Source organism: Cavia porcellus, unplaced genomic scaffold (genome assembly GCF_034190915.1).
Source record: "Cavia porcellus strain 051 isolate PalLab524CR breed Dunkin Hartley unplaced genomic scaffold, mCavPor4.1 scaffold_18, whole genome shotgun sequence".
Taxonomy (NCBI): Eukaryota; Metazoa; Chordata; class Mammalia; order Rodentia; family Caviidae; genus Cavia; species Cavia porcellus.
This window is the reverse complement of record NW_026947501.1, coordinates 55,646,298-55,674,225: the sequence shown is the minus strand read 5'-3', so window position 1 is coordinate 55,674,225 and position 27,928 is coordinate 55,646,298. Positions and strand designations below refer to the sequence as shown.

At 41.8% G+C, this 27,928-nt stretch overlaps 2 protein-coding genes and 1 long non-coding RNA gene across 8 annotated transcripts in view; 1 reads left to right on the top strand and 2 right to left on the bottom strand.

Moving 5' to 3' along the window:
* LOC100714370 (nephrocystin-1-like) overlaps window positions 1–27,928 on the bottom strand; it is a 182,379-nt gene that overhangs the window by 97,820 nt on the left and 56,631 nt on the right. The gene's annotated exons all lie outside the window — the stretch shown is intronic.
* Window positions 90–27,532, top strand: LOC134471371 (liprin-alpha-1-like). 3 transcript variants are annotated; one of them, XM_063230005.1, is made up of 10 exons: window positions 90–256; window positions 10,231–10,312; window positions 10,413–10,613; window positions 17,609–17,784; window positions 17,868–17,965; window positions 20,448–20,623; window positions 20,918–20,986; window positions 21,685–21,850; window positions 24,601–24,670; window positions 25,811–27,532. In XM_063230005.1, the coding sequence occupies exons 3-9, from the start codon at window positions 10,425–10,427 to the stop codon at window positions 24,657–24,659; spliced, it is 933 nt and encodes a 310-aa protein (XP_063086075.1). In that variant the 5' UTR covers window positions 90–256; window positions 10,231–10,312; window positions 10,413–10,424; the 3' UTR covers window positions 24,660–24,670; window positions 25,811–27,532. The 3 variants fall into 3 exon arrangements, with proteins under 3 accessions (XP_063086075.1, XP_063086077.1, XP_063086076.1); XM_063230006.1 differs by lacking the exons at window positions 90–256; window positions 10,231–10,312 and adding exons at window positions 12,916–13,270; window positions 13,477–13,502 and having other exon boundaries at window positions 10,492–10,613; XM_063230007.1 differs by lacking the exons at window positions 90–256; window positions 10,231–10,312 and adding an exon at window positions 13,477–13,502 and having other exon boundaries at window positions 10,476–10,613.
* Window positions 13,715–23,482, bottom strand: LOC134471373 (uncharacterized). The gene is made up of 5 exons (XR_010040815.1): window positions 22,301–23,482; window positions 21,267–21,342; window positions 19,231–19,327; window positions 15,119–15,261; window positions 13,715–14,209 (listed from the first exon to the last, which is right to left on the bottom strand). It is a non-coding gene; the product is annotated as an uncharacterized LOC134471373 (long non-coding RNA).

The window sequence follows — 27,928 nt, the reverse complement described above, 5'->3', positions numbered from 1 at the left end:
TGCTAATTTATACGCTTGAACATGTATATGTGTTTGCTCGGAAGCTTACCCTTCAGAAATTATTCAGCTCTCTACCTGCAGAATCTTCTTCCTATTTGTGAAACATGAAACTTTGCCCTGTTAATTTACTCTAAATTTGGGGAATTTTCTTCTCTTTTGTAGCCGTTGTTTCTGAAACGGAAAACTCATCTCAGGATGCCTTCCAACTTAGCAAATTGGGAGGAAAGGATGAAAAAAATCATCAACTTCAAAAAAAGTAAGCTTTTTGTTATTTCTCCATCTCATGAAACAGTTTTCTGAGTTAACAGTCATTCTTAGCTGATTGTAAGTGTAATTTCTAGCTATTGTAAATACATTGTCTTTTGAAAGATGAACCTAAAGCAGTGATAGAGCTTTCAGTGGTACAAAGAGCTTGCTGCAACATGCATGCCATAGGTTTGCCTCCATTGACCTAAAGCCTGTTTTAAGCCATCATGTCTGGAGAACAGAGGACATTTGGAAACTTTGACTGAACTCACATGTGTATTCTCAGTCTTCCTTTGCAGAGTTGTCTCTCTAGATGATAGAATGGGTAATAGTTAGGCTTGGCCATTTGAGCTTTGGCCGCTGAATCCTGGTTAATTCTCTAGTTAGCTGTCTGACAACATTATTTAGCTTAGGCTTCAGTTTTCTCAACTGTCAAATGACTGTTACAGTTGTTCATGCATCGTGTGGCTTTTTCTCAGTTTGATAGAATTATATATGTGCATGTATATGTTTTAAAACATGGACACAAGTCCTAAATAAGCTATAATTAAGGTCACTGTGGTGACTTCTATTGTTTACACAAGTGGTCCTCCAGAAGCATTTACCATGATATAATTTTACATTTTATCTGAGATTGGATCTCTACTTTACAGTGTATTATTGAACTATAATCCTCTACTAAATCTTAAGGGGCTGAGGAGTGGAGTATAAGTGAGAGCGTACTGGCTTGACATACCATCCCTAGGCCCACATAAAGATAGATTCTGAAAATAATATATGTTCCGAATGATTTTGCATAGGGGAGCACAGGCACCAACATATCAGGGAAGTATGTACACTTCTCTGATGTAGGATTGGTTGTGTAAGCTGATCACACCCAAAACTAGAGTTATAAGTGAATTAGATAGGTTGAGACATTTTCCTAGTGAGATGATTAATAAAATATCAATCAAAAAGCTTTCTGCAACAAAATCAGACAGTATGTAATGTCTAAGAGGTACAATTTGAACTTGACAGTAGGGAAAGTTTGAAAGCCTAAGGTAAGATGGGCACACTGGTCTTGAGAAAAGGTGAAAGTTGGTGGGTTCTTGGATAAATTTGTATATGGGAAACATCAGGTGTCCACTTCTCAGTGAAGCCAGTACTGTGTGGAACTCAGAGTGCAAAGGCCCTGACACTAGTGTTGCACTCGAATCCCTAGGAACCCTTTCTGCTGGAAAGTTATGAAATCTCACTCATTTTAGTTGTCTTCTCTGAATTCATGACTGCCTTTTTTTTTTTAAACTTCTATTGGTATGTGTTTGCAGTACATAATAATCATGTTGGTTCTTGGGAGTTGATACATGTCCATGACACATTTCTATTCTTTATTTTCCACCATCCTTGTATTTTGCCAGAATCCCATTCATGCATTTCTCTTATAAACCCTTGTCATGTATACAGATTAAAAATAAGACTATTAAAAAGAAATATATATATATATAAGATATATATATCAATATCAATATATATTATATATATATATATATATATATATATATATATATATATCAAACATACCAGACTATAAGGCAAAACACATATAAAAGATGGAACACAATTGTACTAAGTCGAAGTATTCCTTTAGATATATTTTCCATGCTGAGTTACAATAACTTTTTTCTTCTATTGTCTGTCTTTTATTTCATAGCTAACTTATATATGAAGTTTTTCATATTATAATGAGTCTTTTGTTTTTTATTTTATTCATTTATTTTTTGAGACAAGAATCATACTTTGTAATTCAGGCTGGACTGAACTCACAGCAGTCCTCCTGATTTAGTTGCCCAAGTGGTGGGATTACAGGCATGTGCTACCGCACTTGGCCATAGTAACTGTTTTAAGCAGCTCAACAGTGATGACATGCCATTGCAGGTGAAATTCTGTTATGGAAACATTCTATACAAATACTCAATCTTTGGTGCTCTGTAAATAGAATTTTATAGTACCATTTAACCACAAAATCTGAACTGTGTAAAAGTCTTTTATAATAATTTAAGCAATGAGCAGTTGGCTTTGTGGAGCTTAATATTAAAGCTAGTCATTTTCCCTCTCGAAACCATGCTAAAGAAATAGTGTTGCCTAGATTTTGCCAGTGTCTTTTATTTCACGTGCTCATTTCAATGTAATAAAAACAACAGCAGCACAGCTTGATCATTCACCCCATTGCCTTCTGAAGTTTATGTTTCATGGAAGAGAAGAAATAATTTTCCTAATATGTTTGGCTATTTTGCTGGGGATGTGGCTTGGTAGTGTAGTACTCTTAGCATGCATTAAGGCCTTAGGTTCAATCCCCAGTACCACAATAAAAGCAAAAAACAGAAAACCAAAATGTTTCCCTGTTGTAAAAATTGACTTTCTAACTCTCAAGAAGTGTGTGTGCACCCTCAGGACAGGCTTTGAATTATTTGCCCAAACACATGATTAAATTGCACACCAGGCATGCATGTTTACAGGTGTGTGTGTGTGTGTGTGTGTGTGTGTGTGTGTGTGTGTGGTGGTAGGGAGGGAGATTTCTCGGTAGCAAGGAGATTCAAGTTTATGCTGCTTACTCCAAACATCTGTTGTGGCTGTTTCAAGGTGTCTAAGAATGGGTCTTTGCTCTGTACTTTATAGTTCTATGTGGGATGCATATGTGATTTCTCAACCATAGTAGAAAGTTCATAGGGAAAATTCTAAAGTAGTCATCTGACTATGGTGGGCAGTTTTGTGATATCTGTCAGATAACCTGAATTGTAATTGATTTGAAGAAAAAAAGTATTTTGTGAATACAGGGTACAGTTTAATACTTTGAGCATTATTGTTTTGTTTTGTTTTGTTTTTTTGTTTTTTTTTTTTGTTTTGTTTTTGTTTTTCTGAGACAGGTCTCACTATGCAGTTCAGGCTGGCTTTGAGCTCACTTTGTAGCTCAGGCTGACCTCAAACTCACAATGATCCTCCTGCCTCAGCCTCTCAAGTGCTGGAATTACAGGCATGCACAACCACATCCAGCTACTTTGAGCATTCTTGATGTAATAAAAAACTGTTCTGTGAATACAGAGTACAGTTCAACACTTTGGTACTTTCTCAGAAATACAGTACTTCTTGTGATGAGCCCTAACTTGGCTGTAGGCCATGCTCCTTGCCGCTGAACCACTAGCCTATCACATTGACTGAAGGAGGGTTCCCAGGACTCAGTGCACATATTGACCAGCTGAACTCATGCTCTCTGAGAATTACTGGAAGAATTTGATGCTTTGCTGACACTTGAGGTGCTCAGTAGTCAATGCAACTATCAGCATGACTCAGACTGGAGTCCGTTCATCAGCTCATAGAATGCTGTGTGAAGTTTCAAAACATGGATCTCCAACTCACCTTTGTCTTTGTAGTGCTCTCCTTCCGGTTGCGTGGCATTGTGGTGCATTTGCTGTGGGAAGTTGGTTACACATGGAGCCATACTCAGTGGTACTCTGAATCATATAGTGTGGAGTGCTGGTGTTACCAGCTTTGGGTTCTCTGCTAAACTTCCCAAGAGTATATTTCTGTTTGGTGAGAAAAGTTGCTTCCATTCCTCACTTGTCAAAACAACACACTGGTCCCCAGTACTCTTCCTCACAGTGTGACTAGCATGTGAAATGTGAGCCTGAGCTGCAGCCATGAGAAAGGGTCTCCTTAGCCCTTGTGCAAGACCCCTGAAGTTGAAAAGTGTCCCATCTCTTGGAAATACAGTCATGTATTTACTATGGAGAGTTAAAGTTCTTGCTATATGTCACTTAGATAATGTTTATTCTGCAGAAACTCGCACAAGCTTCTTGAAATGAAGGGCAGCTTTACCATTGTGCTTTTGCCTACATTATAAAATATATCATAATTCATAGATTACATGACATTTTTTGTACCAGGGATCAAACTCACAACCTCACACTTGCCAGGCAGGCCCTTAAGCTGCTGAGCTAAATCCCTGGCCTTCACGTAACTTTTATTTTACGCATTTGTTCCCCAGAGAATTTAGTGTATTTTGGTCCAAGAGAATACAGCATAGCTGTAGAACACTTTCCTAGTATGCTAAAGCCCTGAGCTCCATCATTAGTATGACAGAATCTAAAATAGCTGCCTCCTCCAACAGTATGTATGTATGTATGTATGTATGTGTGCATGTATATACATGTTGGTGCTGCAGATCAAACATAGCACCTTGTGAAGGCTGGGCAAGTGCTTTACTAATGAGCTACACTCAGCCCCCAGTCTCTAATTTAAAGGCAGGAAGGTTCCCATATCAGTTTGCATTAGAGCAGATACTCTGTGTTTGTGTGTGTGTGTGTGTGTGTGTGTGTGTGTGTGTGTGTGTGTTTGGTTTCTTTTCCTTTTTTGGTACTGGGGATCAAACTCATGCCCTTGCACTTGCCAGGCAGGTGCTATGCTGCTGAGCTAAATTCCTGGCCTCCTTTTCTTTTTTTAAAAAAGGGTCTCACTGTGTTGTTCAGGTTGGACTTGAAATCATTATGTAACCCAGGCTGACTTTCAGCTCATAGCAATTCTCCTGCCTCAGCTTCCAAAGTGCTGGGATTACAGGTGTGTACCATCATCCTGGCATTAGAGCAGATATTATAAAAATCAACCCTGGTGTCTAGTGTTTGGTTCTATGGGAGAAGCTATAAGCTGAAGAAAAGAAGCTCTGACAATGTCAGGAACAGAGCAATCTAGTGCCCAGCCACCTTCTGCAAAGGGCCCCAGCTTGGCCTGCCTGTCACATCTATTGGGATATGATATCTCACAGCCCAGGAGCAAGCAAATATCAGAAGAAACCAAAGGGGTTTTCTTCTGGAGTTGATGGATATGACACATCAACATCTAGGATTACTGACATATTATTCAGATGCCCTTGGTGGCTATTCAGTGTGGACAGATGATGGACATTCTGCAGAGTATGCCCCCCCCCACTGGTTACTATGTTTTTATTTGCTCTTTTTAAATTTTTCCTTTTTTTCCCCTGGGGGCTCCGTATGTAGTCCAGACTAGCCTTGAATTCATGGTAATCCTCTTGCCTTCATCTCCCACATGCTGGATTATAGATGATGCCACCATACCCAGCTTGATTACCTTGCTTGAAGCTTTGGGGCTCAGAGCTGGAAGAGTTATTATTTGGGAAGTTGAGCAAGAAAAGAATGAATGTTGCTAAAGCTTAAATGTTTGCAGCTTTAGTAGAGGGGGAGGAAATAGGTGGTTCTCCTATTCCAAACTAATCATATGGGTAGACGGATAACCTTACCTAAGTGGATAGTCAGGTAGGTGAGTAAACACTGTGAAGCCATTTAGTTCTTGGAGGTCACAGATTTGGACAAATGGGTGTCTGTACTAAGTATGTGCAGTAGCAAGCAAAAGAGATCCAGTTTCAATACCCAGTGTAAAAGGAAGGTAGTTGTGCATATCACCAAACATTGCAAAGAGCCAGAGTAGAGGTGCGCAGAAGTGTCTGCAGGCTCCAGATTCTGCATCTTAACACAGGATCCTTCTGTACACTTTTGGGAACAACTCTCAAGAAAACTGGACTCTAATGTGCCCACCTATCGTGTTAACCAAGGTTAGGTGCCCAATCTCGTAGTCCACAAACTACCTGGTAGGGGAGGTGTAGCTACCTGTAGGTGGAACTTGGGCCAACTCCCCAGCCAGGGTCTTCTGTGTTATTTCCTAACGTCACATGACTTTTGAATGCATCATCCTACTTCTGCTACCTTCACACCACTCCCACTGCTGCATCTGGATGCAGGTGTAAGGAGGAGGAAGGATGTAAAGGCAACAGCAGTTTATACCAAGCTTCAGGTAGTGGGCCTTGTTCTTGTTTGCAGTACATGTCTGGTATGTACTTTCACAAATTACAGCTGTGCAGTGGTATGTACCTTTAATCATCCGAGCTACCTGGGAGGTCCAGGCAGGAGGGTCATTTATGATGACAATGCCATTGTTCTAGGCAACTTAAGAAACTGTCTCAAGATAAAAAGTATAGTACAAATGGCTGGCGGTTTAGTTCAATGAGTGCTTGGTTCCATCCCCAGTACCATCAAAAATAATGAAAACACCAACAAAATCATTTTTAGACTACTGAGGACATAGTTCTTACTTAGTCTATTTGAATAGGCACATAATCTAGAAGTGCTTCTGACCTACAGCAGTAGTCTTCCTCTTCCCTGGCCTGGCCAGAGCATCCAGGACAGACCCTCACTTAATATTACAGAATTTCAGATCTTTACCCAGAAATGGATTTACACTGCTTCTTGGGGTCAGTCTGTCTGTCTGTCTGTCTGTCTGTCTCTCTGTATGTTTGTCACACACTCTCTCTTTCTCTCTCTCTCTCTCTCTCTGTGTGTGTGTGTGTGTGTGTGTGTGTGTGTGTGTGTGTGTGTTTCTTGTTTCCTTAAATGAGTCATAGCAGCTCTGTAGCCAGGTTTGGTAGCTGTCTTAGTTACTTTTTACTCATTGCTGAGACAAAATACCTAAAGGCCAAGTTGGGAAAGGAAAGGTTTATTTCTTACAGTTTTTGGAGGTTTCACACACTCAGTTGGCTCCAGGGCATGGCTGGGCCACAGTTCATGGTGGCTGCAAACAGCAAGCAGGAACAGGCAAAGAGCAAGACACACCTTCTCCCTGCCATTACATTACATCCTGGCTCCACCCCTCTGTGGGTATAGCACTGACACCATCAATCCAAGCACTAACAATGAACCATCACAAATGCACAATACAAATACATGAAGCCTGGGGGCCCACAGACATAAACCATGACATTCCTCCCCTGGCCCCCAGGACTCTTGTACATCCTTTATACAAAAGACATTTAGTCCACCACCAAGAGTTTCCAAAGTCTTAAGTTTCAGCATTGCTGAACAGTCCAAGTCCCATGTCTCCTCCATGATCTATGGCAAACTCTTAACTGTAACCCCTGTACAAATGAAACAAGTTTAAACATTTCTCAAATGCAAAGGCACAAAATAAACATTACTATTCCAAAAGTTACAAACAGGGGAATATAAAGCATTGGAAACAAAGCAAATCCAACATCCAGCAGGATGAACATTAAGTCCTAGAGTTCCTTGCTCTGCATCTGAAGCAATATGGTTACAAGCTCCAAAAGGCTTGTGTGATTCCACCCCCAAGGCACTTCCAGGGATTTCACCTCCTGCAGCTTTTCTCTTAAATCCTCTCTGCTTGCTTTTTGGAGCTTTCCTTGGATCGTCCATGTTTCTGGCTTTTCCAAACTTTTGGGGTCTCCACTGCACCTTTGGCTTCACCTTTATGTCTTCACAAATTGCCCTCTCAGGGGCACACAGCTTGGCCTCCCAGGCCCTTTGCAATAGAGGTAGAAGCCATCTTACCCTCAGAATTTGTGCATTTTCCTAGCACCTAAGATCAGCACCATGTGGATGTTGCCAAGGTTTGCTGCTAGCTAGAGCAGTACTCAGGCTTTTCTCTCTCTTGGCTGTAGGGGTCAGTTGCCTGGATCACAGGGCTCTGTTTAACTGATTGTGAGGAAAAGCTTCTCTATGTTGCCACCATTCTGGAACCTCATGTGGCCTGTCACCATTCTGGAAACTCATGTGGTCTCTGTCGCCATTCTGGAACCTGGTGCTCTGCAGCTTTCTCCTCTGAAAAAATTCTTTTACCTTTGCAGTGAGGCTGCACAGGGTGGGGACCTGCTTCCTGGGATGCCCCCGGCCCATCTTTCTTATTTCTCTGTTTTCCCTCAGCCATCAGAATCTCCACTGTCTTTACAATCCACAGCCTTCCTGAAATATTCTTTCTGGCCAAACTCACAGTATTGCAAATTATCCCGCTGGGCTCTTTCCTCTTGATTTGCAACATAAAGCTGGCTAAAAGCCCTCTACAGTAGCCATGCCACAGACTCAACATTTGATTGCTTTTTAATTTCTTTTTCAAGATTAATCAGTCCATTGCCCTTTGTTTCAGTCTCAGGCAAAGTCTCTGGACATGAGCAAAATGTAGACAACTTTCTGCCAACCCATAACTCACATCATGGGGAGTCCAACAATCACTGCAGTCCTTCTTCCCAGCAGAAATCTCCCAGGCCTGGTCTTTACCATCAGGCTTCCTATCAGCCTTCTGGTCTCCTGAGCTGTGACCACTATCTCCTCTACAGAACTGCCTAAGCTGCTCTAGCTCTATGCATCCAGGCAACACATCCAAACCTTTCCAAACTCTGCCCACAAGCCATTTCCAAAGCCATTTCTTGAAAAACATGGTAAGGTATAGTCACAGCAAACAACCCCATTCTTCGGTACCAAATTCTGTCTTAGTTACTTTTTACTCATTGCTGAGACAAAATACCTGAAGCCCAAGTTTGGAAAGGAAAAGGTTATTTCTTACAGTTTTGGGAGGTTTCAGTCCACACTCAGTTGGCTCCAAGGCAGGTGGGCATGGCTGGGTCACAGTTCATGGTGGCTGCAAACAGCAAGTAGGAACAGGCAAAGAGCAAGATACACTTTCTTCCTACCATTACATCATATCCTGGCTCCACTCTTATGTGGGTGTAACACTGACACCATGAATCCAAGCACTAGACAATGAACCATCACAAATGCACAATGAAAATGCATGAGGCCTGGGGGCCACAGACATAAACCATGACAGTAGCCTACTACTTCTTGTACTTAGGAGCACTCTTCTGCTGATCTGTTTCTCTGTGAATAGCTTTGCTTGTTTCAACTAGAAAATTGTTGTTGTTGTTGTTGTTCTTCTTCTTCTTTTTGTTTTTTTCTTGTTTCATCTGAGATAACACATTTGCTGCCTTCTCTGGTACAGTTACTCCCTGGTGATTGTTCCTGTAAGCTTAGCGGTAACTTAAGGAACTCTTAGTTGAAATTGTATATGAAACATTTTACTTAGGAACATAAGTTTCCAAAAGAAAGAAAAGGGGAAGAGAGACTGATTGACTGAGACTGACTAGGGTTTTTGTGTATCTGAAACATACTTGTCCTTTGTGTTCTAATGTCAGACTTACCATGCTTACAATGTTACTGTTTCACATAACTGTGTTACACAAATCACTTTTAGAGATGTTAGTATAGTAAAAGTGTGACTTGAGTCTTTAGAAATAAAGCATATATGAAACCTCAAATCACATTACGGAGTGCATGCAAGACTCACCTACCCACTTCCCTGCAGTACTGCCTTGGTATTGCATGAGTTTCTGTGCTGGTGATACATTCGGCATTGAAGGAGGTGTTGAATGGCTGGCTAAAGAAGAGATCAATGGGTTAAAACCACAGAATGACCCAGTGACTTAGCAAGTACCCGTTTACTTAAAGAGCAGTGTACAATAGAAACTGTCCTCTGTTACTTGTTTGCTGTATTAGACGATAATCTTTTTGTGGTTAAAAGTCTGCATTACAGCTGGGAGTATGAAACACATCTATAATCCAAGCACTGGGGGAGACTGGTTACACAGAGTTTGAGGCCAACCTGGACTACATACATAGCAAGACTTTGTCTCAACATTCCCCAAACCACAACCACCCCCCAAAAACACTGTTTTTTAAAGTCTCTCACAAAATTAGGCACTGATGTCTCAACTGAGGTGTGGTTTCCTCTTCCTAGATACTGTTTCTTCATTGTTGAAGTAGGGTTTCATGTTTTCCCCTAATTGTCTTACTACCTTGGATATGAAAATTCTGCTTGAGTTTTATAAGTTGGTAGTAATTCTTCAATTCTCTGAAGTGATGGTGATTTGACTGGGAATCAAGAGAACTCTGTAGCATTTTTTATTTACTCAGGCATTCTCCATAGTATGTGTGTGACTGTCATTACAAGGATGATGTTAATAACATTAAAACTGTAGAAGATAAAAGGAACTGAGAATATGTGTTATACTTTTGAAAATGCTCAGAGACTGTTCCATTAACTTGTTGGATGTGTAACAGTGCTTCTTTAATTTGAATGTCTTCTTTTTCACAGGCCTGAGTTGCTGGAGGAAGCCCAGAGGCAAGGCTTACCATTTTCACAGTGGGACGGGCCAACCGTGGTTGAATGGCTGGAGGTACATCCCTTTACTACAGAGACCTATGCTACATGACACAAGCTTGTCGTGCATCTCCTGTCTCTACCTGATGTTCTGGTCTTTTCATTCTTCTTTCTAGCTCTGGGTTGGGATGCCTGCTTGCTATGTGGCTGCCTGCAGAGCAAATGTGAAAAGTGGGGCCATCATGTCAGCTCTGTCAGACAGACAGATCCAGCAAGAGATTGGCATCAGCCACCCTCTGCACAGACTGAAGCTGCGGCTGGCCATCCAGGAAACCCTGTGGCTCACCAGCCCTTCGGCTCCACCCACATTGAAAAAGGTATGTTCACAGAGGCTCTGTGTGCCCTCTGTGGAGGAGGAAGGCAGAGCCCACAAAAGCAGTAGCCTGCTAATGTTTCCGTGCTGCTTCCTAATCATACAGGGTGGTTTCAACTTAAAATTTCAGGAAAGCATAGTACAACCCCTAACTTGGAGGGGTTGAGTGATCCAAAGAAAATGTGTGAACTGCTTGTGTAAAAGTGTGGTTAAAGCCAGGCGTGGTGGCACATGCCTGTAGTTCCAGCACTCAGAAGGCTGAGGTGGGAGGATCACTGTGAGTTCTAGGCCAGTGGGTTACAGTGTGAGCAGCTTGAACTGAGTAATGAGATCCCGTTTCAGAAAAGACCAAAAAATAAATAATTAAATAAATGAATAAAACTTGGTTAGAAAGGCCTTCTTTAAGAAAGAAGGCTTTTTGAAAGGTAGAAAATTGAGTGTCACAAATGTACGTATGAATTTATCAAAACTGAGTAAGTGTAAGGACCTCTTGAGGAAGGAAAAGTTAACATTTTAAGTAGCATTTCATCCTTGAACTTTGATTTCTATTTCATAGTTCAAGCAATAATTAGTACTTGTACGGTATATAAAGGTACTTGCTAAGCAAATTATATGCGGAAAATATTGTTTTTCTTCAAGTATACAGGTAGCAAAATATACAGATAAGCCCAGGAATGTATAAACCCTTGCATACAATCCCCGGGCATAAATAAGCACCTGGCCTCGGCCCCTTGGCTATAAACTAGGTTGGGCTGCCCTTACTTTGTTGTGTGTGGCTTCTTTCCTTCAGTCTTGTGCGTGTGAGTGCATCTGCATCACTGCACATATAGGCGGGACTTACAGAGTAACTGTAATTTGTGGCAGTCCAGAGGTGCCACTGACATACAGTTGACACGCTAACAAGGGGTGGTCACCTCCCAGAAATCCACTGGTTCCTGGACAGTTCTAAGCTTCTCTTCTTTGTGGATGTCTTTTTTTCCCTACAAGAACTAAAGGAGGAAAAATGCTGAGTTTCCTAGATGCACTGTGGTTGTGTGTCACGGCACCAGCAGGTGCTCTGGGTCTTGGGAGCTGCATGTGTCTGTCCAACCATGCCTGTGCTCACAAAGATGCTGTCCACTTGGGGAGTAGTGAAGAGCCCTCAAAGAGCTTCCTGGTGACTCTTCTGATGAAACATTGGTGGTTATTAGAAGGGAAGAGCAGGCCAGCTCTTAAGTTGCAAAGTTCAGGGGTTTTTCATTTAGATGTTCAACAAACTCTTAGAGCTGTGTAGACATCCTTCTGAGCAGCAGAGCAAGGTCTGCCTACAGTAACTTTATACACAAAAAAGTGTGAAGATTTTGTTGTTAGAGAATTATGAAAATGAACAATAAGCCTTTTTTTTTTTTAACGTATGGCCAAAGAACACTTTCCCTTGGTGGAATGTTTTGTAACCAGTATCAGTCTGTTCTGCAGCTATTTCCACATTAATGTGGGCTTTGTAGAAATGAAGATGCTGCATGGCTTTTTCAAAGCTTTTAAGAACCCTCTTTCAAAAGGGAGCTTCTGTGATTCAGTTGAACTATTGGCAAGGACTAGACCTCACATCAGAAAGACTCTCCATATCACCAGTTACAAACACAGAAATTGCTGTTCTTGGGGAGCTTACAGTGGGCTAGCAGAGTGGCCATCAGTCTCAGGTTTGACTCAGATGGTGACAAGTGCTTTGTTTTTGGTGTTTGCATTGTTTGGCTCTCCTGTGCTCACTATCTTGTGCCCTGGCCTCCTGGGCTTCCTCTGGCTTTGGATCATCTGCTGAAAGCAGCCACAGGAAGCCAAGGCCAGAGCATCCTGTTGTTAGCCTGTGTTGGGGTGAGACTGCTTTCTGTGTGTTTTGTTTTATTCTTTTGTTTTGCTGTACTGAGGCTTAAACCTAGTGCTTTGGGAGAGGCAGGCAAAAGCCCTATCATGAGCTATACCTCCAACATGGTGAGACTATTGAAAATACTGTCTATTGAATCATCAGTTACTGGGGAAAGTAACTTTTCAGAAATATAAAGTATGTTCTCATCCATACTTTTAAGCATGTGATCTGGAAATTGTGTGCTGTTCTCCTTATATTCCGACCACACTGTTGTTGTTTAAAAGAGGATGAGCCTGTGTTAATGATCTCTGGCTTTCTCTGTGGGTGCCTGAAATGAAAATGTGCAAAGAGTGACCTTTGCCTCGTGGCTCCTTACTGTGCCTGTGGCTCATATGTGCGTCCTTCTCCTTTCTGTCACGCTTCCCTTGCCCTGGATGTGGCTGGTGCACTGGGGTCACCTTAGACCACAGGAAATGTCTGGTTAACACATGAAGAGATGGAAACACTCGCAGCCACATCTCAGATGGTCAGTCAGCCCTGCAGCTCATGTTCCAAAGTGGGTTTCCTACTCCAGACCAAAGGGCCCTTTGTCTTTTGTTGAAAACAAAAGTTAATTTGCATTTGTTTCAAATATAATGTGTTCTTTTTAGGTTATTAGCTCATAGCGTATAGTCGTATTTGCATTTTTTAGATTTTTACAAGAATTTAGTTTATAGATTTGCCCCATTTAGAGAAGATGTAATTTGCTTCTCCTTTTGGAGAGACCTCCATTGAGCACTGCGTTGTGGTTGTCTAACGCCAACAGTCTACTGTATGAGGTTAGTTGGCATGGAAAAAGTCTGCTCCTTGCATGGAAAATTGAAATTCTTGGATTTTCATGAGTTTTTGCATGAGGCATTGATATTTTGAATGTTTTTCACTCAGTCAAGGTGCATGTTCCCTGCAGAATTAATTTGCTTACACTACTAAAGTTCACTAATACTAATAGTTATGTTCTTTTACATTCCTAACAACCTAACATCAGGAAGATGAGGAGGGAAGCTGGATAAGGTTGGAGTCTTTCTATAATATTTCTTCACTCTGTAGCAACAAAAAGCAATTGAGGATGTAAACTTGTGTGACCTGCTTTAGTAGGTGTTTTTCACACCTTAATTTATTCATAGTATCATTAATGACTTGAAGAATGTAATCAAGTAAATCACAGGATTAAAGATTACATCTCATGGATAATTTTGAACATTTCCCATATGGGATCATGGAAATTACTTTGAACGAAGGTTGTTTTATTTATGAATAGAATCTTTTATACAAAGTCCCCTGGTTTAGGCAACTCCTGAGTTTATGTACATGTAGTTCGTTGCTGGGTTAGTTTTGTTCTAAAATGTACTGCTGAAAAAAATCATGAAATACACTTCTAAACCTGAAAGTTGGCACGGGGCCTTTCCCTCTATGTCTTTATATTGTTATTTGACTAAGTACTGCCCTACTGTGTTGAGTTAAAGATCTTAGTAATGGGGTTCTCAGAAATTAAGGCTTATCACTTCACAGAGATTGAATTTCAGCTGCCTAACTCTTCACTACACAGAAAGCTCTGCCCCATGTTTTACAGTGTCTGAGTCAGATGACTTGGTTAAATTCCCAGCATCCCTCTGCCCTCTTGGGTCTTTGGTGGGCACAGTGCAGTACCAGGGGACTTGTAGTTCTTCAGCTTTTCCCAGGGGCACGGTATTCGGGGGCTCAGAAGAGTTAGCATATGTCTGAAAGCAAGTATAAATGAGTTAAGATTAGAATTTGCTGATTCCAAGATGATGCTTGAAACAGTTGCTTCTGTTTGCATTTCTAAAGGTTATTCAGTTATAGCACTTGGTTGTTTGTTTTGTTTGTTCATTTGAAAAAAAGAGAGGTGGAACTTGGTGACACATATGGGTCATCCCAGGACTTGGGAGGTTGATCAAGCATGTTTGTTGCAAATTTGAGACCAGCATAGGCTACATAGTGAGTTCAAGGTCAGCCTAAACTACATAGTAAAATCCTGTCTCAAAATTACAAAAAGTTTAGAAACAAAAACTAAGAAGAAAGAGAATAGCTACTAACTGGGTTTCCCTCCCTGGGTTTAGATACTCCCTGCCTCTAGAATCGCTTAAATTCACCTAGTTAGAGGTCTCTCTACAGGACCAACAATGACCATCAGTGAATTAAGCAGTGCATTTCATAATTACGTAAGTTTCAATATATTCCAAAAGACAAAGTAGAATATGGTCACCACTTCAATATGAAATAGCATCAGAGACATAAAGTGTAGTTGAATAAGCTTAACATTTGCTTTTTGCAGTGACCATATAAAAGGGGCCCATGCAGAAGATTCCAGATTTACCCCACATGCAATGTTCTGCAGAAGCTTGGTGCACTTTGCCACCATCCTTTCCCAGACAGAGCTGCTAGGACAGAGCTATGCTAGCACAAAGCATTGTGCTTTGCCCGTGCTGGCACTGGGTGGCCTCGCTCCTGACTGAGCTTTGGAAGGAACACTCAAGTGTGGTCAGAACTGTTCGCATATCAGATGTAAGTTATGACTGGCTGTGTAAGAAGGCTGTGCCAGCTGCCAGGAGCCATTAATGAGCAGGACAGCTGCAGTCCCACTCTCATGGAGCTCGCATTTTACTGACCTTGAGACTGAGCGTGACTTGTCCATGCTTGGAGCATGAGGTCCCTTTGCACACTTCTTCAGAAGGCTGTGGTGGCAGCCAGGGAGAGGAGGAGGCTCTCCCTCAAACTGAGTCTGAGCTGTCAGAATCTGCATTATCAGCAACTGCAAAAGTAGTAAACAGAGATATGGAGGGTTTGCTTCCGCACAGCTTTTTATTTGGAAGATTTCTTCTACTCATTAGAAGAGAGCATAGTCAGCAGGCCAGAAAACATCAAATATTCAGGCTGTGAATCCCAGGCCCATGAAAGTATGACTCAAAGGACTGCATCATGGTAACATTGTTAGGTATCTTAATGGTTACCATAGTGGTATATTTGTCACTCATCATTTAAAGAAAGTTATGAAATCTTTTCTGTTAGAATTGGAACATTCCTCTTAGCTGAGCCATCCCTTGTATCTTGACTGGAACAAATAAAATACTAGAGTGGAATCCATTGTTCTAAACCAAACATGGAGGCCATGCATGGTGGTTTATGACTGTAATCCCATAACTCAGGAGGCTGAGGCTGGAAGATATCAACTTAGAGACCAGCCTGGGCCTAGTGAGACCCTGTTGTAAGGGGTTGGGGATGTAGCTCAGGTTAGAGTGCTTGCCTAGCAGGTATGAAACCCTGAGTTCAAGCCAGGAGAGGATGGATGGGAATGGATAGTTTTTATTTTAAAGGATTCCTCAATGTACCTTAGGATTCCTGTGAATGTAATTTAATCTTCCTTAGCTGGAGAGCATAACGAACCATTCTCTGTGAAGTGGTTGTATATCATGTCTATTTTTCATTGTACAGACCTTGGACATATTCTGTTGAATTGGTTGCTAAGGATTTTATGCAGTTTAGTGCCATTATATAAGATACTTCTAAAATCTCAATTTCCAGTTCATTTTGTATATTTAGAAATGTTAATTTTTGTGTATTCATTGTATATTCAGCAGCTTTGCTAAATTCATGTATAAATCCTAATAGCTATTTCATAGACTTTTTCAACAATGATAATCGTGTCATTTACTAATAAAGAGAGGTTTATGTCTTTCTCAACTCATGCCATTTTTATGTTTTTCCTGCCATTACAGTGGCCAGGTCTCCAGCACAGCCAAACATAAACGGTGACAGTGGACACCCCTTGTGCTTCTTTCCGTTCAGGGAGACATTTGGTCCCTCATTGTGAGGTTTTTAGCTGCAGGCTTTTGGTAGATGACCCTTAATAGATTGAGGCGGTGGGTCTTTCGTCCTAGAATGCTGAGTTTCATAACTGAATGATGGATCTTGTGCCACATAAGGTATTATGAGACATGGCTTTCTTTGCTGATCTCGTAATTGGGCAAATTTCATTGATTTTTTTTTTCCTCCTCAGTTGGTGAACCAACCTATTCCTGAGTCAGTAAACCTACTTACCATGATTCCTTATTTTTGGTGTAGTGCAGACTAGTCCCAAACTCGAAATACTTTTGTCTCAGCCTCCTGAGTGCTGGGTTTACAGGCATGCACCACCATACCACACCACAAAAAAGTACGTCCTGAAGCCAGATGTGATGATGCACCCCTGTAGTTGCCAAAACTCAAGAGACTGAGCCCAGAAGTTGGCTGTTATAATGTCCTATGACAATTGGGCATTAAACTAAGATGGACATCATACTAAGAGTGGCATCAATATCTCTTTGCATAGGGAGTGCTTGTGCATAGCCACTGCACTCAATCCTGGTAATATAATGGGAATCTCTGTCTTTAAAGGTTGTGGGGAGGGGCTGGGGATTTAGCTCAGTGGTGCAGCACCTGCCTTGCAAGCATGAGGTCCTGAGTTCAATTCCCAGTACCCCCCCCCCAAAAAAAAAAGAAAGGAAAAAGTGTAAGTTATATCTGGGTCAGATTGATTGACAGTATTGTTTTTGTCCGTAGCCTTCCTGATTGTTTTCCTTTTCTTAGTCCTTTTTGGTTTTTTGATTGGCACATTGAACCAGTTGTTAAGAGAGGAGTGTTGAAGTCTTCTAAATTTAATTGTATTTTTCTGTTTTTGTTCTTAGTCTCATTAGTTGTTCGTTTATCATTTTAAATTTACTTTTCCTGATTTTCAAATACACTTGTCATTTAGGAAGACAAAGTATTAAAAATAAAATCAAAACCAGCTAGAGCTCATTTGAATGATTTGAATTGATTCTTCAAACTTGTTCATGAGTCATGATCATTCTTTATTCCTATATTATTATATTGAAAACTAATTCAGAAAAGGAATTTATAGACAGGTATGATTTTTCTATAGCTTGGTAAATTGTCCTAAATGAGTCATAAAATTTTGCCAATATGATTTCTGTTGGATAAAACTTTAGGAATTTGAAAAGGTAGGAATGGGAGACCAAATATTTAGAAATTATGAAAAGCAATGTTGTCATTCATTTAGCCTTTAAGAATGTTGTCTAGATTAAAAATCTGAACTGATGTCACTCATTTGTTGAAATCAGACACTTGCATATGGGGACATGGACCACGAGTGGATTGGCAATGAGTGGCTGCCCAGCCTGGGCCTACCTCAGTACCGAAGCTATTTCATGGAGTGCCTTGTGGATGCTCGGATGCTGAACCACCTGACCAAGAAAGACCTGCGGGGGCGGCTGAAAATGGTTGACAGTTTTCACAGGTGAGGCAGTGCAAGTGGTTCTTCCTAACGGATCAAGAGACTTCACATTGCCACCGTTAAATAACCCCTTATTTTGTAAATAGGAACAGCTTCCAGTGTGGACTTATGTGCCTGAAAAGGTTAAATTATGATCGGAAAGAACTGGAAAGAAGAAGAGAAGAAAGTCAGGATGTAGTTAAAGGCAAGTACATTATGCCGGATGGATGCAGCACATGCCTGCTGCCTCCCAGGCAGCCTGGGTGATTGCCTGTTTGAAAAAGTATAGCAGCCAGCTGAGCTGGCACATACCTGCAATCCTAGCACTCTGGGAGGACATAGCAGCAGAGTCACAAGCCTAGCCCAGGCAGCTTGGACTCCGTGAAACCTTCTCTCAAAATGAAAAGTATAACAGGGCTAGAGATGCAGCTCAGTGCAAATCCCTGTGTTTATTCCTGAGTACCTCAAAAAGAAATCAAGGGCTTAGTGATAAGGCACTTGCTTACCACTTGCATTGCCCTGGGTTTGATCGCTAGGACTGAAAAAAAAAAAAAGCACAAAATAATCATACATTTATCTGGGAATTACACAAATTACAGTTCCAGCTACTAAGAATACTAAGGCAGGAAGATCACAAATTCAGGGCCGACCTGGCAATTTAGTGAGACCCTGTCTCAGAACACTAAAACTAGATTTGAAAATTAGGGGTGCTAAGAATGTAGTTCAGTGAAAAAAGACTTGCCTAGCATGCTCAGGGCTCTGGCTTCTGTCTCTAGTACCACAAAAAAATAAATCAGGGAAGACTTTTAAGTGGAAACAACTGGCTTGGCATGATAACAAGAGGAGGGATGAAAAGGGGTGCCCTGAGACAGTGTGTGCTTATCTCAGTCTGTAGGCTACCCTCTTGGTGCTGGCATTCTTTCATGTAGTTTTCCTTTTGTTGTTGTACACTGTATATGCTCTCTCAGAGATGCTGCCTTATGCTATTAGATCAGAGCAAGGCAAACAAGCCACTGCCTTTTGCTTACTGGATAGAGGTTAAAACTACAGCTTTGGGAGCTTTTTCTAAGGCCTGTGGCAGCATGCAGGGCACACAGTTCTGCTCCCAGAGGGAGGGAGAGGTCAAGGCAACCAATAGCCTAGCACCCATAATTTTGTAATTTATTTATTTATTTTGAGACAGAATTTCACTAAGTACCCTGGTCTGGGATTACACCTGTGACCCTCCTGCCACAGCACCCATACTAACTGGGATTGCAGTCCTTACAGAAACCACAGAGTGTCCTGTGGGCAAAGGAAAGACATGTCAGAAACAGGCCAGGAGGAAGGAGAGGGCATGGCAGCCCCCTCAGTATGACAGGGACAGGCATCTTCTCTGAAGACAACACTGAATGTCATGCTCACGAGAGTCTCTCAGAATTCTCGGTAGTTACTAATAGCACTGCAGTGATGAGAAGAAATGAGACTTACTGAATAATGATCAAGCACTGTGTCAAGTCTTCCATAGTTGATTCATTCAGGCTGCATCGTGGTTCTGTTATTTTCATCCTCATTCTGATGTCTTTTTCTAAATAAAATAAAGGATTATCTATTGGCCAGGGATGTAGCCCTGTGGTAGGACACTTGCCTAGTCTGTGCAAGGCCTGGGTTTTAATTCTTTTAAAACAAAGAATACGTTGAGGTCTATTTAGAAAAGAAAGTCATGGCCGGGGATATAGCTCAACAACAGAGCGGCTGCCTGGCAAGTGCAAGGTCATGAGTTTGATCCCTGGTACCAAAACAAAGTTGAGAAAAAAAATCAGACATGAAATGTATTAATCCACTTAATTTGTTTTCTATATCCCCTCTCCATATTTTGTCAGTTGGCAAAAGCAGTCTTTGAAAAGATTGGTGGTCAGATATATTTTTACAGAGTGGCAATTTTTTGGTCTGTAATAGAATACATTTAATAATTATCTTTGTATGATATACGATTGCCAAAATCTAGTATGCTGGAATGTCTTTAAAATTCTTTCTTTGTAATATATTAAGATGTTGATATGACCAAAGCTTCAGAAGCACAGGGGCTGGGGTATGGCTCAGTGGCTTAGCACCTACCTGGTAAGCACAAGGCTCTGAGTTTGATTCCCAGTACCACAACAAGAAAAAGTAAAAGAAAACGAAGGTCAGAAGGTCAGAAGCAAAGAGTTTGTGTTGAACTCAGCAAGGTATCTGAACTGTCATGGTATCTGCCCCTTTCATGATGGAGAAGCATTTCAGGAGACTCTGGGGTCTGTGTAGGAAACATGCTTATACGTGCTAGGTCTGACTCTGACCCTCAGCCTGATGTTTTTGCAGTCTTAGGATTGAACCCCAGGCCTTGTACATACTAGGCAAGTGATCTGCCACCAAGCTACATCCTCAGCCAATCATGTTGTATTGTTCCCTGAATATATCCTATCCACAATCTTACTGTGACACCTGAGTGCACTAGGGGAGGCTTCTAAAGGGAAAGTTTTTATTAGAATGAGGCAGAACCAAAACAGCTGTGTCTAGGTGTGTGTCTGTCAGTATTTGTGAGTGTGGAGTCCATTTTCAGGAGCTGAGGGATCAAGATCCATGCTAGGAATCTTTCCCCTGCATTGCAGGACATGTATGATGAAGAGGTTTTCTGAAGCCACATTTACAGTTGTTTTGTTCTTTCACAGATGTGCTTGTTTGGAGCAATGATCGAGTGATTCGCTGGGTCATATCCATTGGCCTTAAAGAATATGCAAACAACCTCATAGAGAGTGGGGTTCATGGCGCACAGCTGGCCTTAGATGAAGCCTTCGATTACAACACATTGGCCCTGTTGTTACAGATCCCGACAGAGAACAGAAAGGTGACAACGGAGTCTGTGCCTCTGTCTGCTTAGCCACAGTGTTCGGTTTTTCTGTGGTTCTAGAATACTTATTTTTCATTTGAATGGAGAGAAAATTTAACTCTAGACAACTAGTAATCACTTTCCATAACTAATCTATAATATGGTAGTTCAAAATAAGCAAGTGCTTGATTTTTCACTATCTTTTCTTTCCAGTTTGTGTTGCAAGCATGTGAGTCTTTGAAGTCTTTGTTTTAAAAAATTGTAATGTGTAACATCCTTCAGATATATTTAGTTGTTGTTTTGTTACTTCAGGCTCGAAATGTCTTGGACAAAGAATTTGCCGACCTTTTGGTCCTTGGGACTGTCAGACGTTTTGATGTCGTAAGTTTTCAGCTTTTTTCTCCTCTCACTGCTAGGAATCAACCTCAGGGCTTCACATATGCCAGTTGAGTGCTCTACTACTGATCCTTGCTCTTGGTCCACTACTTAATTTTTGGCAACCTTCAAAAATTATTTCTATATTGTCAAACAGATTGCAGCCTGCGATCAAAGTCTTAAGTTGTGTTTTGGTGACAGCTGACTGTCCTGCCCCAGTTCTTCTGTTTGGAAGGCTTCTTTCAAAAGTATATTAAATTTCCCCTCATGCTAAATCATAACTAACCTGTTGCCATACATTACGATTGTCTTCAGTGAGCTCCAAGAGTACTTGATTTTCACAAAGAAGATGGAAGCTGAATCTGGAAGCAAAGCATTTGTTGGATTATTTGTAGCCAGGATATTTTGAAAATAAATAAAAGTACATTATATAGCAGGCAAGAGCTTGTCCACAGTAAGAAATAAAATATTCTGATGGGTGAGAAAATCACATCCCTGGTGCCCAGGACTGCCCTCGTTTCTCCAGTTGGGGCCCAGCAGGAATGTAATCATGTTTCCTCTCACACTGAAGTTCCAGTGTGTGCAGCACATTGGAAGGTCACCAGGAAAGGCTAAGTAAAGCAAAACAGTCAGGGGCTTAGGAGTCCTTCTGAAGGACAGTTATCTTTATTAGAGTGTGCCTGTTCTGTGTTTTCATTTGCCAGGAGGATGACAAACACTTTAGGAGAGCACCTTCATGGAGAGAGAAGGTTAGAGAAAAGGCCATTCACGGTGTGGCAACTGGGTCATCAGAGACACTCCCTGCAAACTTCCGAGTCTCTTCTTCCAAGTCTTCCCGCTCTGTGCAGCCCAATGAGATCCAGATGGATGGTATGTGGTGGGCCATGTAATGCAACACTGGCTGGGAGCATGTGCGCGCTAATAATTACCTAGAGTGGCCATTGTATGTGTTACAAAGCATCTGAGTTTGGTTGCATGCCCAGGTGTCAATGGTTCAGGATTAGCCCTAACATTTGTTGGAAAATGGTTAACAACAATAATAGAATTTTTAAAAAATCTGTCTGGTTGAACCTTAGCATCCTTGCCCAACTAATAAAGTGAAGCACCCATCTGTGCTCTCAGGGCTGAGGCTGATGCACCTGTGGGGTGCAGTGTGTGGCAGGCAGCACTGGCTTGCCAGGAAAATTGCAGTGTGACACTTGGGACTTCTCTCCACACTAGAAGAAATGGCAGAGTAAACTTTAGCTCACAACTTCCAGGTTCTGCCAACTCTGTCTTTCCTTTTCCCTTCCCTCCAGTGTTATCTTTCCATATACTTACCTTGTGCCACCTGAAGAGGGACAGGGAAGAAGGCAGAAGCCTTGTGGAGACCGCTAGGGCAGCCCTGCTGCCTTCTCAGTGAGAGATGGCAAGGCATTGACCTTTCCAGTGCAGTCAGGATGGCCCTTATGTAACTGCTGACTGAAGAGTGCAGTTGGCTGAGAGGAGACCTTGAGTCCCTGACAGTCCTGCCCACCTAGTAAAAGGCACTGATAGGGTCCTGAGAGAGCCCACGTCCACATCCAGCTCTTGTGGTAGCAGGGACATGACCTTGAGCAAGTCATGCAGCTGTGCTGTGCCTCAGTTTCCATATCTGTAACTTGGGCATCATAGTAATGTGATTTTGATGCTTCAATGTGTCATGTGGGTGAAGCTGATGGAGTCCTGAGCCTCGTGCATTGCTGACAATCTCAGTGTTAGGTGGAGACTTCATTCCTTCTCATTCCTGATGTACATGGTTGTGCTGTATAAACTGTACCAGTGGGGTTTTTACAAGTTTCCTGTTGTTAGCCCCCTGTGTAGGTAGTTTTCCTTTTTTCTCTTTCTTGCCTGTATGAAAATCAGAGAAAAATACATTTATATAAACTTTTTAAAGCTGAACACTTTCCAGTGTGTCTTTTAACTAGTAAGTTCTTAAGAATTAACACTTTCTCCCTCAAGGTGTCTTACAAATGTTGGCAAGGCATGGAAGTGCATGCCTGTAATTCCAGTACTTGGGAGGCTCAGGCAGGAAAATCATGAATCTGAGATGTATGTGAATCATAAATCCAGGTTAAGGCTATACTGAGCTTCATAGGAAGACCTTGTATCATAAATAAAATAGATAAGTAAGTAAGCTGTGACGGGCCTTGAGCTTAATTTCCATTGGCTTACTAAATAGTCTAAATGAGTACTCTGTTGTTTTCCCTGTACCTTCAATTTCTGTTTCACTATAAGAATCACATTTTCTCTCTGAACATTGCAAGCAATATTAACATAGCTGGGTGTGGAGATCACCTGTAATCCCGGCACTGGGGAAGCTAAGGCAGGAAGGTTGCTGAGAGCTCAGTACCAGCCTCGAATTCACAGGGATTGTAGGGCCAGTGTGAACTACACAGGGAGACCTTGTTTCAACAAAACAAAACAAAAATAAAGGGTAGTATTAATGAGTTTGTTTGTTGTTGATTTGTTTTTTTGGTGGCATTTTTGTGGTTGTGGTTGTTGTTTGGGGGTTTGGGGTGGTACTGGGGAGGGAGCCTTCTACCTGTACTACACACCACCCCTTCTTTTATTATCCAGAAAGGGTCTTGTTAAATTGTCCAGGCCTGGTTTGAACTTGGAGTTTTCCTGCCTCAACCTCCCAGAGTGCTAGGATTACAGGCATGTGCAGGCAAACTGTGTAACACTAAATTTAAATGGATTGAATAGAAAAAGTTGTCAGGGTAAATTACATAGAAGATGTCTATGCCACATTGGTAAGAAGGTGGACTGTTACAAATGACTTGCGAGGTGGAGAGTATAAGATAAATTACAGCATGTCTCCTAGACTTTAGAATGAAGGTTTACAATGACTGCCCAGTCTTACCAACACGGCCAGCTATCTGTCTTTTCTAGAGCTATGGCAAGATGTTGCTAAGAAGTATTCCTGGTATACTTGCAGGAAAACAAAACACTGTACAACTGGGAGTGTAAATATCTGCCGAAGATGTTGCAAGCTCTTTACCCAGTTTGTGACAGGGCTGTACTGCCTGTTTAGCCACCCAGTGTTTGTCAAACAAGGACCCCTGCCTCCGTGTTCTCCATCCTTTTTTGTAGAAACTAAGACAAGCTTTAGTCCTCTGAGAAGCACTGGCCATGGCCTCTGGGCTGTGCCTCTTTGCCTGCAACCCACCCTGAGAGCAGTGCCTGCAGAGCAGCTGGGGTTCCCTCCTCCCCTTCGTGCTGCTGATTCACCCCATTCATTCCTGGAGGTCTAGCTGTAGGGCACAAGGAAAAGTCCAGTTGCTATATCAAAGTGTGGCTTAAGGAGCTGCAGAGTAGCTATGTTAGGTGGTTGTCCTCTCTGTATGTGCACACTGAGGTGGTTTGCACTTCCAAGGGGCCCTATTGCTATTTTAGGTGCCAGTGTCCCCTTGGGTGGTGACAGAACCACTCTGGGCAGCCCTCTGATGCTCTTGCCTCACTCTCCCAGGCAGTCTTAGGATTCCTCAGTAGACACCATTGTAGGTGTGGAGATGTGTGTCTTACCTGTGCCCCGTGTGAAGTGTTAAAACTAACAGCACTTTGTTTTTGCACACTTCCTCTCATGGTTGTTGGAACAGGCAGTGTATCAGAAACACAGAAGTTGGATTCTGCGACAACCAGGACTTCCTCCCGTTAAGCCTCCTGTTGGTGAGTAGAGAGCAGCGTAATCCCTGGAGATCATCCCTGTACAGCAGGGTGAAGCTGTAACAGGGCTAACAGTGTGGGTTTAGACCATGCCAATTTACATGGGGAACTTCAAAATGACAGAAATAGTAGCTCTGTACCCATCAAGGCGATTTTGGTTTTTAGCTGACCATAAAGAGGGCTGTGTGTCATTTTTGTTCTATTAACTTTTATTTTTATTAGTAAGTTAGTTGTACTTAAATTCATCATGGAGAGTTGGTACCTGTACTAGGACATCTTAAATCTTTTTACCTCCCCTCTCCTGTGTCCCTTGTGTCTCCAGTTTTAAAGAAAAACACGTTCGTCCCCATTTTTTCCTAAAAGCTAAAAATGCCTACTCACTTGAAGTGATGATCTGCTGATGCCATTGTTGGGGGGTGGGCAGGAAAGCAGCAACTGAGGAAAAAAGCACCCCAAAAGCTGACCACACCAGGAGGCCAGAGCCTGAGATTGGGAAGCATCTCTTCCACTGTGTTTATACACAGTGGTACACAGCTCCTATACTGGCTTTGTTACAAACACACATGTACGCACACATATATGGGGAATTGAACCCAGAGTGTTCCCACTGTGCTATATCCCTAGCACCCCATCCCCTTTTTAGTGGGGACAGGGTCTTCCTAGATCATCTAGTCCTTGTTCAAACTTGCAATCTTTCTGCCTCAGCCTTCTGACATACGGGATTGCAGACGTGCCACCATACATGGCAGACATTTTAAACACAAAGCTGCATTGCCATGCCTGGGCGCCAGTGAGCCACTTGTGTCCTCATGGTCTAGAGCTCTGACTGACTGATGGCAGAGGTGTCATTGACCCGTGATCAGAACCCCAGCTGGAGCTCTGCCTACTGTGCTTGTGTTCAGTGCCTCAGCTGGAATCTGGGATGGGCTCCATAGTCTTTTAACTTTAACTTTTAAAACTGTCACAAAATGTAAAACCTCTCTAGTCCATGAGCAGGGTCCTCAGTGTTCTGCCTGCTGACGCTCCAGCAGGGAGGAGGCAGGAGGCCTGGGGAAGTGGGCCCCAGCGTGTGTGTCTGAAGTCATGGTCCTTTTCCAGGTGGTTTGTGTTAAGAGAGGCTTTCTGTTTGTTTTTATCTTCCAGTTTTCCTGCACTACTTCTACAGATGATGTGCAGCATTTGGAATCCAACAGAGACTACATTTTTTAATTCAGTCGAATCGCTATCTGTTAATACTTGTTATATGGATATTTTATAACAGAGTTTTTAATTAATAAAAAATTCATCAATAACATAGAGAAAATATTTTAGAATTTAATGTTTCTTCTATTTTTGTAAACTTAGGACTTTTCATTTATATAGTTACTTACTTTTTCATCTATGTTTAGATATCTCTGGAAGCAATTCATGTTCTTATATCTAATTTTAGTCTTTCAAATGAATGTACTGTAGTGCTTGTATGTATAAACCCTATGAACAAATACATGGCTTTTGTAAATTGTGCACATATTGTAATTATTACTATTTAACTTTTTAATGATAAGCCATCCCTGAAAAAATTAGTTTACTACACTTTTTTTTGTCTTTTTTGTTACTTTTTTTTTTTTTTTTTTGGTCTTTTTCCTTTTTATTGGTACCAGGGATCGAACTCACGACTGCCTGCTTCCAAGGCAGGTGCTTATGCCGCTGAGCTAAATCCCCAGCCCCTTTTTTTGTCTTTTTTGTTTTTATCGGCACTAGGGATCAAACTCAGGACTGCCTGCTTGCAAGGCAGGTGCTTATGCCACTGAGCTAAATCCCCAGCCCAGTTTACTACATTTATAAAATTGTTGTGACATAAGCAATGTGCATTATCCTTCACCTTGCTCTACATCAGTCATTTTAAAATCAGGAGACTTCATTCCAAGCAGTTGTCATATTTTGAGGTTGACTGACCTTAACTGTTCTTTTTTTAGCAAGAAATCAGAGTCTAATAAAGTCGGGACTGAACCGTTGCACCAGAGCACTATAGAACTTTCTTAGCACTGGTTCCCTTTTCCCCATCCTGTCTCTGGACTTGGGGAGCTTGTCTTCAGAGACTTGACCAGAAGCCATGAGCTTGGAGCTGCTCTCAGCAGGGCTGGAGTGGCCAGGGGTGGACCCCAGCCTGGCACCTTCCCTGCCTCTTTCCTGTGAGCATGTGGAAGGTGCCTCCAGCTATTCTTAGAGGACCAATCACTGAGCACTGTGCTCACATCTCACAGACATTGGTGCATGAGCAGATGAGAGCAGGAAACCCTGAAAATAAAGTTGTACAACTCTAACTAATCAAGGCCTTATTTTTCATATGTCAGTCACCTTTTTACATTGGTTTATAAACATGTTTCAACTAGTCATACATTTTTAGATTTTGATGACATAGCCATTTTGGATTGAACAAGTAGCAAAAGCAACTTGCTTTTCACTGGCATATTAAAAAGCCAGCAAGGAAGGAGTCAGATCAGGGTGCATGTTATTTATTGTGCAACTGATACATGGGTAGAGGCAGCATGCCTTTTTAATTTAGTTTATGCAGGGGCTGGGGATTTAGCTCAGCGGCATAAGCGCCTGCCTTGCAAGCAGGCCGTCGTGAGTTCGATCCCTGGTACCGATAAAAACGAAAAAGACAAAAAAAAAAAAAAAAAGCAAAAAAAATAATTTGGTTTATGCATACAATTCACTTATACAATCCATATTACTGCCCTTTTTCTATTAATTTTTGTGGAATTTTCTGAGTATGTAACAAAGTATACAGTCATATACATATATATACTTTTGAACTATTTTAATCACAGTATTATTTATTGCTTTCTTTCAATAAAGTTCTGAATCATTTTTCACTGCCAATGAAGAGTTCTTTGAATAGGCCAAGATTTTGTTAAAATTAAGTGCGGCTGGAGTGTGTGTGTGTGTGTGTGTGTGTGTGTGTGTGTGTGTTACCAGACATCGAACTCATAACCTCATGCTTGCCAGGCAGGCACTCATGACACTGAGCTAAATCCCTGTCTCAGGCACAGCTGTTTTGCTTCCTGCTCCAGGCAGGTTCTCTGAAGGTAGTGTCGCTATGGAAATCACCGGACAGAAAGCTGGATGACATAAGTGTAGCTGGGCATGAGGCAAGAGAAGATGGGGTCCTGCTGAAGATTGGGCCTGGTTAGACCAGGGCGGGGAGGCGCCCCCAGCACAGTTGGGGGTGGGACACTGACAAGCTCAGCTTTGCCTGCTGTGTCAGACCCTTTGTTC